The sequence below is a fragment of the Orcinus orca genome, chromosome 6 (assembly GCF_937001465.1).
Source record: "Orcinus orca chromosome 6, mOrcOrc1.1, whole genome shotgun sequence".
Taxonomy (NCBI): Eukaryota; Metazoa; Chordata; class Mammalia; order Artiodactyla; family Delphinidae; genus Orcinus; species Orcinus orca.
In genome coordinates, this window is record NC_064564.1 from 40,212,276 (window position 1) to 40,226,301 (window position 14,026).

The 14,026-nt window shown below is 42.0% G+C and overlaps 1 protein-coding gene across 2 annotated transcripts in view; it reads left to right on the forward strand.

Annotated features, from left to right (window-relative positions):
- The window catches only part of DCAF12 (DDB1 and CUL4 associated factor 12), a 42,191-nt gene that overhangs the window by 13,023 nt on the left and 15,142 nt on the right, over positions 1-14,026 (forward strand). For both annotated transcript variants that reach the window (XM_049711106.1, XM_004275092.2), the window contains exons 3-4: positions 11,437-11,643; positions 12,723-12,783. In XM_049711106.1, coding sequence (XP_049567063.1) covers positions 11,437-11,643; positions 12,723-12,783 — 268 coding nt within the window. The remainder of the gene's footprint in view (positions 1-11,436; positions 11,644-12,722; positions 12,784-14,026) is intronic.

The following is a 14,026-nucleotide window of genomic DNA, read 5'->3' on the forward strand; positions in this document are numbered from 1 at the left end:
CAGAGAGGATTTCCTAGAGGAGGAAGAGTCTTCAACTGTGGGAAGGAAGCAGGGATGTCCATTCCATAGCAGAGTCAGGAATATACAAGGAATGTTGAGCAACTCTGGATAGACCCATTTGGCTGATGCTGGGAAGAAACAAGGGAGAGTGACTCAGGTCGCTGGGGATTTGGTTGACAAGACTAACTGAATCTCCTGTAGGTAACTTTTTTTTTTTCTTTTCCTTCTGACTCATGTCTAGCCTTTAATAATGAATAATCCTGTTCATCACCTTTCTCATCTGGAGAATTGAGTCACATGCTTCGCTGCATGGCCTCTGGTGAATTTATGGCCTGTTCCTGCAGCCCTGTAGACTTGGAGGATGGGGAAACGTGGGTAGCTGAGAGCAGAGGTTTGCTGGGAGGTGCCTGGCAGGCTAACTACCTGCTGAAAGTTAGTAATGAGGTAGTCTGGTTACTTGATTTGGTTCCTGTTTTCCTTGGGCTCTTCCTTTAGTCTTCTTTTGCCAGTCCGCCTTCTTCTAAATTGATGTGTATTTGATTTCTGATTGCTTAGGCCTTTGTTTCCTAAGCATGACTCAGGAACTGTCTGCGTCACAGTCACTTGAGGTATGTGTTTAAAATGCAAGTTTCCTGGTCCCCACTCCAGTACTGATTCAGGATTTTTCCTTCTGTGAAACCTAGGAATTGGAATTTTAAACAAGCTCTCCGGCAATTTTTATATGAATCACTGGCTTAGACTTTATGCTGTATAGCAATAATTTTTTTGTCACCTTATTAAATCTAGACCATTCATTTGAATTCTCCTTGTATTTTCTAAACCACACTCAGGGCACAGGTGGGACATCATGTTTAATGGATCTGAAAGAATTTCCTTGTAGGCATCTTGGTTAATATCTGTTCAGCAGCCAGTAGTATGTAATCAGATCTTATTTCTGCACTTTGAGGAAGCCCTTGACAAATAATTATTTTCCTTATATGCCAGTTCTGGTCTCAACAGACAAAGCAAGAAATTTGCCCATTCTTTTTTTGTGTGTGTGTGGTTGCGTTGGGTTTTTGTTGCTGCGCGTGGGCTTTCTCTAGTAGCAGCAAGCGGGGGCTACTCTTCATTGCGGTGCTAGGGCTTCTCATTGCGGTGGCTTCTCTTGTTGTGGAGCAGGGGCTCTAGGCGCACAGGTTTCAGTAGTTGTGGCACACAGGCTTCAGTAGTTGTGGCATGCAGGCTTCAGTAGTGTGGCTTGCGGGTTCTAGAATGCAGACTCAGTAGTTGTGGCGCATGGGCTTAGTTGCTCCACAGCATGTGGGATCTTCCTGGCCCAGGGCTCGAACCCCTGTCCCCTGCATTGGCAGGCAGATTCTTAACCACTGTGCCACCAGGGAAGACCCTGCCCATTCTTTTTTTAAGTCAGATCTTAGCTTAAGTCATTACTTTCCAATTTTTTGGTCTCTTTACTAGAAGAGTTATAGTAAACAAGTCAGAAATATCAACAAGTTTAAGTCATTTTGTATTGTGTATTTGGATTCAGAGAATCATGGGTTGAATCTGGGCTCCATTTCTTACTAGCTTTGTACCCTTGGACAAGCCAGGTAATTTCTCCTTAGCCTTTCTTTCACCTTTAAAATAAATGGAGTGGGGACTTCCCTGGTGGTCCAGTGGTTAAGACTCCATGCTCCCAGTGCAGGGGGCCCGGGTTTGATCCCTCATCAGGGAGCTAGATCCCACATGCATGCCGCAACTAAGAGTCCACGTGCCACAACGAAGATCCTACATGCAGCAATGAAGATACCACGTGCCTCAACTAAGACCCAGTGCAGCCAAATAAGTAAATAAATACATATTTAAAAAAATAATAATAATGGAGTGAGTAGTATCTGCCTAGCTCAGTCATGAAGAAAATTAAATAAGATGTTGGTTAGCTCGGTGCCTAGAACATGTACTTAGTAAATTGTTGATGTAATTAATGGCAGTGGAGGAGGAAGTGGTAACAGTAGTTTGATGGTTCTAGCCTCTAGGTGTATTTCTGGCCAAATTCAGGTACATAAGATAAGATAAGAAGTGACCATTTTTCTACCCTGTAAATTGGTTATTTTCTGTATGTCAGTCACATCCCAAGGAGCTTAAACATTTCAAAATAATTCATTTAGATATAATTTATATAAGAAAAAATACAATTAGGAAATTATAGTTAATTTCATCATAAAAGGGATATAGATAAAAGCAAAATATTTTTCTGTATACAAATTAAAGTGTTAACCAGTTCTGATAAGGTTGTGGTGGAACAGGTCATATATTTATTGTCACTAAAACCCTTTTCTGAAAGTAATTTGGCATTATGTTTCAAAGACCTGGGGTGTATTGTTTGTTGAATGAAGAGCCTAATAAGTATTATACCCTTTGACCTAATATTTTCATACTTTGGAAATTATCCAAAGGAAGAGAGAAGTCTTTTTTAACAAAATAATTATTGGAAGCTATTTTATCAAAATGTTAACAATAGAATACTTAAGTAATTTATGGTAAATCAAATCTGCATGATATTATGGAGGTATTGACATAATTGTGAAGACTGTAATAACATGTAGAGCTTTTGATATGTTAAATGTAATGAGATACAGAATTCTCTCTGCTGATGATAGCTATGCACCATTATACATGCATGTGATTAAGGACTGAACAGGAACTTGACAAATGTAAAACAGACTTGAAAAGAGGGATAGGATTTTTTTTATTTATTTTTTTGGCTGTGTCGTGTCTTGCGGCACACAAGATCTTTTGTTGTGGTGTGCGGGCTCTTTGTTGCAGTGCGTGGGCTTCTCTCTAGTTGTGGCGCAGGGGCTCCAGGGCGCGTGAGCTCTGTAGTTGTGGCACACGGGCTCAGTAGTTGCAGCGTGCGAGCTTAGTTGCCCCGTGGCATGTGGGATCTTAGTTCCCTGACCAGGGATGGTACCGGAGTCTCCTGCATTGGAAGGTGGATTCTTAATCACTGGACCACCAGGAAAGTCCCGAGAGATAGGATTCTGAGCAATCTTGCTTGCATTTTTTATTTCCAGTATTGTAGATAAAGTATTGTCAATAAACTCTATAATTAAAAAAAAAAAGTTACTTAAGCTAGATGTTTTTTCTTAGCCTAAAGCAATGGTGAAAGTGGCCTTGCCAGGTTGCCATTCAATGCTTGTCTTGTTTGCTGACGAAGATTGAGCAGTCATGGAGTATACCTCCTCTCTAGGGAAAGGGTGTAAAGAAAGAGCTTGGAAATACAGTGGTAGGATATACGGCAAAAGGAGTTCCCCTCTCAAGTCACAGAAGATTTTTGGAGCTCCAGATAACAGCTGGAGAGAGTTCTTGCTTTTCAGTGGGCAGATACATAATCATATTATCATTAAGTCTTTGTGCTGTAAGGCTCAGGAAGTAAGAATGAGAGAATAGGGATTATGTTATTGTTTTAAACTGTTATTATTAAAAGTTTATAATCTCTTAATATACTAGATAATTAATTAGTGTGTAATGACAATCTGCTCTCCAGTAGTTTGCAGTTTAGAGATAAGGCTTCCTTTTAATTCTGAGTAGAAGGTCTTATGCCTTGAAATGCTCTGGGGAACAAAAAGCTGAGAATATCTTGTTTTCTTCTGAATAATCTATACATTAACTATTAGTATCCTTCAGTACTATAGGAATTAATTTTCATCTTCCATAGGAAGAAATGAGGATCTGTGTAAAATCAGGCTAGTTGACCAATTCTTTTGTTTACCTTTCTATTCTCTGATTGGATGGTATATCACTTGGAAGTAGGACATGGGCTTTGTATTTAGATAAAGGCAACACTCAGTTGAGTTCTAATTTTACAACCTAAGAGCAATTTTTTACCAGATGTTTGTCACGGTGCTTGAGGTAGCTAAACCTCTGTGGTGTACTGTCAGAGGCTCTTCACTAGGTGACTTTGGCGGATACCAGGCAAAATCTTAGGTGTCTTGCCAAAGCTGACTCTCAGGACTTATTCCATTTTCAACAGAGCCCTCCAAGATCAGGGGTTAAGAATCAGTTTACTGGACATGTTAAACGCTTGTAAAGAATTATGTTACTGGGAATTCCCTGGTGATCCAGTGGTTAGGACTCCATGCTTTCATTGCCGAGGGCCTGGGTTCAGTCGCTGGTTGGGGAACTAAGATCCTGCAAGCTGCGTGCCCCCACACCAAAAAAAAAAAAGAATTATTATGTTACTTAAATTCAGGATAATTGTAAATCCTAATTTGGTCCTCCTCCCACAAAATCATGATTCTAGTGGGAAAATATCAGAACTCAGGACCTTATACCAAGTACCATTGCTGATTTCAGCAAGCCAGCCCTATAGCCGTCTTTTGGAGGAGCAGCTTAGATTCACAATTCAAAGAGTAAGAGATCTTAGCATAGCACAGGCACCTGGATTTAGATACAAGAATGTTCACTGCAGTGTGTTTTGCATTACTGAAAATTTGGATACAGCATAAATGTTCGATAACAGGGAATGTGTTCGATAAATTCTAGCATACCCATGCAGCGAATCACCTTAAAGCCATTAAAAATTATTTAAAGGTATATAGATTAATTTGAAAAGGTGTTAAAAGATATAAAATAATATATATGAGGTCACATTTTTATAAATGGAGAAAAATATGTATGCATTTGACTGGGTATATAGTGAAGGACCTGAAAAAAATACACCAAGTGGTAGTAGTGGTGGTGTTCATTTTCTGATTTCCCCTTTTCTATGTTTTACAAGTTTATGACGTGTTACTTTTGTAATTTGGACCCCAACCATGTTATTTTACTTTAAACAACCACATGGGTCTTTCCTTTAATAGACTTGCAATAGAAACAGTGACTCAACTTTCTAGGTGTGACAACTCTTCTAGCTCCTGAACAGTCTAAAATATTTATAGCTATAGAGTCTTGATATTGTTCAAGCAGCTTATTGATCTCGGCCATACCCCTGTCTCCTGCACAGCAGGATGCAGGTGAGTAGGCAGCAAGCTTTTAGAGATGGGCTGGACAGAATGCCCGATTCTCTTGGACATCATTGGAGTCCTGAGTAAGTGCAGCTCATTTCAGGGCCTGTGGTCCTTTTCTTTTATCTTTTAATTATGCACGTCATATGTGTTCCCTGAGGGAAAAAAAAAATCAACATTCCTGGATGCATTTTTATTTTTTATTTATTATTTTTTAATATTTATTTGGTTGCACTGTGTTTTAGTTGTGGCAGGTGGGCTCCTTAGTTGTGGCACATGGGCTCCTTCGTTGCAGCAAGCAGGCTCCTTAGTTGTGGCTCACAGGCTCCTTGTTGCAGCTCGCCGGCTCCGTGGCATGCAAACTCTTAGTTGAGGCATGCATTTGGGATCTAGTTCCCTGACCAGGGGTCAAACCTAGGCCCCCTGCATTGGGAATCTTCACCACTGAGCCACCAGGGAAGTCCCTGGACTCATGTTTTTAAAAGGGAGGGTATTCATTTAATAACGTAGCATGACCAACTTTCCATGTTAATAAATATCCTCTACTCCATCATTCTTAAAGGCTGTATAATAATCCATTGTGTGGATATTCCCAATCCCCTGTGGTGTTTCACTGGTTTAAAATTCACTGTAATTTGGGACTTCTCTGGCAGTCCAGTAGTTAAGACTCTGTGCTTCCGTTATAGGGGCACTGGTTCAGTCCCTGGTCAGGGAACTAAGATCCCGCGTGCTGCACAGCAGGGCCAAATTAATTAATTAATTAATTAAATTCACTATAATTAAAATTGTTCACCTGTCATTATTTCCTTATCATAAATTTCTAAAATTGAAATTGCAGAGTTTACACATTTTTCATTTTACATACATATTGTCTAACCATTTCCTGTTGTGTTTCTGGATCTTGGCTCTCTCCTTTGCTCCTCCCCATCTCCGTTTGGGAGAGGAAATGTATTCCTCTGCTTGATTTCAATTATCCTCCCTTTCCCATACTTAAGCTGCCCTCTTGCCTTTTACCGTCTGACTTGGTATAGTCATCCTCTCTGTGCGACCTATGTGGATTTGCTTTACTTTCTCCATTAACCTCCATCTAAAACACTCTGATACTTTGTGAATCTCCCCTCCCTCCATTTTATTAAGCCACCTTGACTTTCTATACACACAATTGCATATGTCTATATGCAGATACATGCACTTAGAGGTGTACTCACTAGTCATACAATCTTCCTGATTGTAAGGCCTTTGCTTTCTTTTTTCCCTCTGTCCTAACTTGTAAGTTGCAGGGAGCCATTAAGCCTCAAGCTTATCTTGCCCTGCTGCTGGTTTCTGGCAGGGATCCCAGTAGGTTAATGTGGAGCAGCCTCATTCTGGGAAATGTTACAGGAGCTGTTTGAAGCCTTGACCCTTTGTCAGACAGCTTGGGGAGATAGTCTCTGGCACTCCATCCACATCCCTGTTCCTTCCTCTGAAAAAGCAAAAAGGCTCTGTCCTTCACATGGTGCTTAGTCATTCCTCTTGCAAGGATGAGGGTGAGGTTGGGGGTAAACTCTTGGTTTCCTGGGCCTCTACAGAGCCAGCTGTTTGCATTTCCCTTGTATGAAATCTTTTTCATCTAGTGTAGAAGCCATTATAACCTACTGAATGAAACAAACATTAGAATAGAATGTTACTATTAGCTAGTACTTGTTAAGTACCTATTCTGTGCTGAGCCCTGTGCTAGATACTTTACATTTTATTAGACCTCCTAGCAACCCTATTAGATAAATAATATTATTCGAGTTTTATAGATAAGAAACAAGATTCAGAAAGGTGAAAGTGACTTGATCAAGATCACATAGCTACTAAGTAACCAATGGAATTCAAACCTAGGTCTCTCTCAAGTCCAAAACTGGAGAGGTTGGGCTTAAGACTTTCTTGGACCTGAATAGATGAAGCTTTTTCTCTTCACCTTTTCTGGGTGGCAGAAATGGAGCCCTGTTTTAAGGCATAGGGTTGTGTCTTATCAAATGCATCGTCCTTAGTGTACAGAGTAGATTTCTCTCTACATCAGTGCTTCTCAAACTTCAGTGTACTTGGAGATCTTGAGAAACTCCAGATGCTGATTTAATAGGTCTAGGGTGAAGGCCTGAGATTCTTTGTTTCTAAGAAGCTTCCAGATACTCCTTTGAATAGCAAAGCTCTAGATCAGTGATTGTTAAACATGGGCAGTCATTAGATTCACCTGGAGATCCTTGAAAAAAATTCACTTTTACTGGCCCCAAACTCAGAAATTCTAATTGGAGGAGTTTTAGGGTAGGGCCTGGGAATTGTTTTTAAATATTTATTTATTTATTATTTATTTGGCTGTGCTGGCTCTTAGTTGCGGCATGCGGGCTCTTAGTTGTGACATGCAGGATCTAGTTCCCTGACCAGGGATCGAACCCAGGCCCCCTGCATTGGGAGCACGGAGTCTTAACCACTGGACCACCAGGGAAGTCCCTGGGAGTTGTGTTTGTTTTGTAGTATTTTTTTAAAAAAGAAAATTCCCCAGGTTATTATATTATATTATATTGTATTATAATCAGTTTGAGAATCACTGATCTAGAAGCCAATATATTATGGTTGCACTGTCCCACACAACACAAAAGTGTAAGTGGGCAGTACATTTTGCTTTATTAAACATTTGAGGGGCTGTGTTGGTTAGAGATCGTTTGTTTAAAAGGGTAAGAAATCCACTCACATTTATTGGAAGGGCTAGCTTGCAAACCTGAAGAGCAGGAAGTATCCCTGGATCTCAGAAAAACAACTAGGAGTTGGAAAGCCCCTAGGAACCAGGGATGTGCATGCTTCCTGTCTTCTGTTTCCTTTTCTCTGGGGACTGGCTTTGGTAGAAAATGGCCACCCAGACAGTTTGGTTTAGTGCCACCAGCCAGTTCCATATTGCTGAGAGAATTTGAATGACCCAGTCCAGTCTAGCCTCTGGACTGGTTCTCCTTGAGCCAGGAGGCCACCCCAGGACAGTGCTGTGATCTGGAAATCTGGGCTGTATCAAACTCAGCCCCCACTCTGAGTGCAGGGATGTGGGGGCCCCCTAACATCATTGGGCAGGTCCCTTGAAAGGTGGTTACTGTAAGCACTTACTATGTAGCTCTGCATGGTTGGGGCAGGAGAATAGAACCAAACAGGGTAAACCCCCTGCTCTTGGAATTGGAAGGACATTATTAGCTTAATGGAGAAGAGAGACAAGTAAAGATTTTTTTTTTTTTTTTTTTTTTTTTTTTTTGGCTGTGTTGGGTCTTTGTTGCGGTGCGCGGGCTTCTCATTGCGGTGGCTTTTCTTGTTGCAAAGCATGGGCTCTAGACACACAGGCTTCAGTAGTTGCAGCACTTGGGCTCAGTAGTTGTGGCTCGCAGGCTCTAGAGCACAGGCTCAGTAGTTGTAGTGCACAGGCTTAGTTGTTCCGTGGCGTGTGGGATCTTCCCAGATCAGGGCTTGAATCCGTGTCCCCTGCATTGGCAGGCGGATTCTTAACCACTGCGCCACCAGGGAAGCCCGAGACAAGTAAAGATTTTGAAACTGTGATAATATCTAAGTATTGTGGGTAGAGGGCTGTCTTGGGAGCCTACAAGAGAGGAACTTAACCAGCCTGGACATTAAGGAATATTCATAGAGGACATGTCTGAACTGAATCATGAAAGGTAAGGACGTGATGGCCAGGTAAAGAAAAGAGTAGGAGGAAGCATTTCTGGCATTGTGAACAGCATGAGCATGAAACAAAATAATTATATTTCATTGGAGAGTCTTCATTGAAGACCCAATGCAGTCAAAAATAAAATAATTATTATTTGTGTGAATAATAATTAATAAGCAGTTCTTTCTAGAGTATAAGGTCCATGGCAGGATTTGAAGCTAGAGAGATAGGTAGGGGCCACATTGAGAAGAGTCTTGATGCCATGCTAAGGGGCTTGAATTTAGGTAAAGGGGAACCATTGGATATTTTTTAATTGACATGGGAAGATTTCCATTTTTATGAAGATGAATGATTATAGTATGGAGAATAGGTTGTTTTGTTTGTTTGTTTGTTTGTTTTGCGGTATACGGGCCTCTCACTGTTGTGGCCTCTCCCGTTGCGGAGCACAGGCTCCGGACGCGCAGGCTCAGCGGCCATGGCTCACGGGCCTAGCCGCTCTGCGGCACGTGGGATCTTCCTGGACCGCGGCACGAACCCGTGCACGTCCCCTGCATCAGCAGGCGGACTCTCAACCACTGCGCCACCAGGGAAGCCCAGGAGGATAGTTTTGATGGTGACCTTGCCTGAAGGCACAAAGACCAGTTGCAGTTGTCTAGAGGAGAGAGGATGGAGAGGAAGGAGCCAACTGTAAGAATATTTAGGAGATAGTTTGGCAGGACTAGCTGGGATGGTGGGAATGAGGGAGGAGGAGTCTAGGATGAATCCCAGGCTTGTGTGACCAGGCAGATTTTGGTGGCATTAGATGAAATGAGTAATTTGGGGAGGAAGAGTATTTGTTTTAGACACATTGAGTTTAAAAATGCCTGTCAAAAAAAAAAAAAATGCCTGCCAGACACATCAGTGACTGTGACTGTTAGGCAGGAGGTCTGCCTTAAGTAGTTCTCAGGGCCTACAGACTCAGGAGTGGTTCCCCTCTCTCCACCTTCCCTTTTAAAATTTTTCCTCAGTCTCTACCTGGCGGTCTTGTTCTAGCTACTCTTCCTTTCCTTTTTCTATTTTAAATTTAAGGCTTACCTGCTTTCTCCTTTCATAGATCTTCCTGTGCAAGCAGTAGGTTATTTTATACAACGATATAACATGATTTGGCTTCACTCTGAGAATTGCTGATAGGATTTTAAATGAACTACCTAGACTATAAGGTATATGAGGCCAGAGATCATTCCTAGTAGTTATATTTCTAGCATCCAGAACAATTATTGGCATTTAGTTGGTGCTGAATCAGTGAGTGAATAAATGAATCATTGAATCACATAAAGAGCTTAATAATAATAGACTCCAGGGACTTCCCTGGTGGCGCAGTGGTTAAGACTCTGCACTCCCAATGCAGGGGACCCGGGTTCAATCCCTGGTAAGGGAACTAGATCCCACATGCATGCCGCAACTAAGAGTTCATGTGCCACAGCTAAGGAGCCCGCCTGCCACAACTAAGGAGCTCATGTGCCGCAACTAAGGAGCCTGCGAGCCACAACTAAGGAGCTGCCTGCCGCAACTAAGACCCAGCACAGCCTAAAAAATAAAAGACTCCACTGGGAATGCCCTTTGTCTAAGACTGATCTTTTCCATAAAGTATTTCTCTGAATTGAATTTTGGAGAGTGAAAAGGGGTTAGTTTGGTACAGAAGTGGATAAGAGCATTTCAGGCAGAAGCAGCAGCATGAGCAAAGGCATGGTGGCACAAAACAGAATGTGTGTGTAATAGATAAGCAGTGAGATGAATATCTCTTACCTTGTCTTGTCTCAGGTCACTCTTGCAAATGTGGTAATGTTTATAGGTATGTCTAATAGTGGTTTTGATGTGTTTTGTTTATAAGCTTCTATGCATGGTTAGATAAGAATTAGTTATATAGGGACTTCCCTGGTGGTCCAGTGGTAAAGAATCCACCTTCTCCACTGCAACGAGAAGCCTGCGCACTGCAACGAAGAGCCCCCGCTCACCGCAACGAAGAGCCCCCGCTCACCGCAACTAGAGAAAGCCCGCACTCAGCAAGGAAGACCCAATGCAGTCAAAAATAAAATAAATAAATTTTTTAAAAAATCTTTAAAAAACAAAACAGAAAAAGAATCCACCTTCTAATGCAGGGGACACAGGTTTGATCCCTGCTCGGGAAACTAAGATCCCACATGCCACAGGGCAACTAAGCCTGCATGCCACATCTAGCAAGCTCACGCGCCTCAACGAGAGAGCCCACGTGCCACAAACTACAGAGCCCATGTGCTCTGGAGCCCACTCGCCACAACTAGAGAGAAACCCAAGCAGACCATGCTCCATGATGAAAAGATCTGGCATGATTCAACAAGGATCCTGTGTGCCGCAACTAAGACCCAACACAGCCAAAAAAAAAGTTAAGGAAAATAAAGAAATAAAATAAATAAATAGTAAAAAAGAAGAGTTATATAAAATATGCTTGAACTGGTAGAAAACCTTTCATCAGGTTCATTAGATCCATAATCCTCTTTGAAGCCATCTTTGAATCCCAGGCAGAATTTACTTCTTCCTCTCTGTGTTTATGTAGCATATTATATCTATCTCTGTTTTGTTTTCTTATTTACATGTTTCATTTGACTAGTGTCACCCTGACCATGCGTTTAATAATGCCCAGGGTCTAACGTAGTAGACATTAATTAAATGTTTGATGGGTAACTGAGTGAATGAATGGATGTTTGTACCCAGCGTTAGCCACACTGAAGAGAAACTGCGTTCAGCTTCTTTATCCCTTTTCTCTTGTAGCTGTTTGTAGTGGATGTCCAGACAAGCCAGATCACCAAGATCCCCATTCTGAAGGACCGGGAGCCCGGCGGTGTGACACAGCAGGGCTGTGGTATCCATGCTATCGAGCTGAATCCCTCTAGAACACTGTTAGCCACCGGAGGAGACAACCCCAACAGCCTTGCTATCTACCGGCTGCCTACACTAGATCCTGTGTGTGTGGGAGATGTAAGTCTCCCCAATAATTGTAGATAGAGGTAGCCTTGTTTTTTAACAGAGCCCAGTCCTCATCCCACAAGCCCCCCAGGAAGGGACAGTTTCCTCTAGACTTCTGTGGACTTGGGTTGGGGGTGCGTAATGGTGAGGTATGGGGGTGGAGATTTCAGAGTTGGTATTCCACTCACCACAGGGAGTATCAGATATGTTGGCAGAGGGTATGTCTAATAAGGAGGCGAGCAGTACACCTCAGAGGCCATCAGCGGTGGGTTGGTGTTTGAGTCCACACCACAGTGGTTACACATCTCCTACTGCCCATAGTCAGAAGGGTTTATTAAGTTATTCATTCAGCAACTATTTTTTGACCCTTCTATGGCCGGTCATTGTTTCAGACACTGGGGACATAGCAGTGAATAAAACAGACAAAGCCCCTACCCTCTTGAAGCCTGCACTCAAGTGAAGGGAGGCATATAAACCAACAAAAATGTACCAGCAGTATGTCAGAGTGTGATGAGAGCCGTGGAGAAGAGTAAAGGCAGGCTAAAGGGAGAGAGCATGGTGGAGAATGCTATTTCAGAGGATAGTTGGGAGGGCCTCTTTGATAAGAATGACATTTGAGCAGGGAGACTTAAAGGAAATGAGGGTGCAAGACATGCTGATGTCTGGAGGAAGAGAGTACCAGACAGATGGAACAGCATAGAGGTCAGTTGTAGCTATATTCTCCCAGGAAGCAAGGGGAGAGTGCGAGGAGGTGTGTTGGAGGGATGAGAAGTGGGTAATTGTGCGTAGGAACCACAAGTAGAACATCCAGAGATAGAATGCTAGAGCTGTGTGTCCACCGGCCATGTTTATTGTCCACAAGAATGCCAGTTTTATTCCAGCTTTGAGCTTCTCAAGACAGAAGTTAAAAATTGTGGGATCATTCCATTTGGGTTGAAATCATCAGAGATTAGAATTGTAATTTTTACAAAGATATTTTCAGTCAGACTCGTAAGCTTTTCAGGGGTGAACATTGTAATCCTTATTTTACTGATTTCTTTTTTTCCTTTTTTTTTTTCTCTCTCTGTACCTGTCATTCCCTCCTCTTGAAGGATGGACACAAGGACTGGATCTTTTCCATTGCATGGATCAGTGACACTATGGCGGTATCTGGTAAAATTGCCCTTTTGTAGGGAGTTCTGGTGTGGCAGGGAGGGAGGGAAGCTAGAAGTTGAAGAAGGAGAGTAGTGTGATTGGAAATAGCCCAGTAAACCGACCATCAGCGAGGGGCCAGGAAACCTTGTTTCTAATACTCTTTCTCCTGACTTACCATGTGACCTTGGATAAGTCATTCCCCTTGTATATTCCTGATCTGCAAAGTGGAAGTACTAGCACAATTATTATTCATACTCTGCCTTGTTCCAAAGAGCCTGTGTATTAGCATGTTAGCCTCAACATTTTTGTGGGGCTTCACTGAGACAATAGTTGTGAAAGTGCTTTTGGAAAAGTTGGTGTGCTCTGCAAAGTATTAGGAGCAACTGTTACTTTCTGTACAACTATATAGTGTTGATAAAGCTATACAGGATTAGGGGAATTTCTCTCCCAGTGGTAGAACAGTCAGAAAAAATACATGGAAATGAGTGTAGAGAAGATAACCTAGAGATACTCAAATGCTTTCTGAATACCCACAGCAGCCTAGAAATTAGGCTCAGAGTGCCAACCAGTTTTGCTGGGTAAAAATATATGCTATGTAAAAATATAATCCCCCATTCCAGATTCCCAAATTTTTAAAAAATTTGTAAGAGTTGCTAAATTAAGTACTTCATGTGTGTTATCTCATAGAATCCTCAGAACAGTCCTAGAAGGTTTGCATTATGAGCCTTATTTCACAAATGAGAAAATGTAGATTCTGAGAAGTTATAATTTGCCAAAGGCTACACAGATGGTGAGAGATGGACTCAGGATCTGAATCCAGCTCTGAGTTCCAAGCCCATGCTTAGAACTGCTACGCACAAAGCTAAGGGAACGTAAATGTTTCTTCTTTGGATTCTTTGCAAGGCAATAGAAAGCAGCCAGGAGGGAAAATAAATCTAATGGACAAGCATAGTCACAGTTCAGAATTATTCAGTAGTGGTTCAGAAGCTTTTGGATTCCCTGTCATTTGTCTCCCCAAGAAATGAGAGCTCCTTGAAGGCAAAGGCTGAATCATGTCACCTCTATAGGGACTATCTGTATGACAGTAACTTGCACTAAGTGTGATTGTTAGGAGCCAGGATGTGGCTTATTCTGGGAGCTTCCCTTCTCTTTTTTCATATAGGCTGTGAGTATTCTATGTTTTCAGGCTGATAGCTTCCAAGTCTGCATTTTGTGAACAGTATAGCAGGTTTTAAGAATATTGGCTCTAAAACAGGAACAG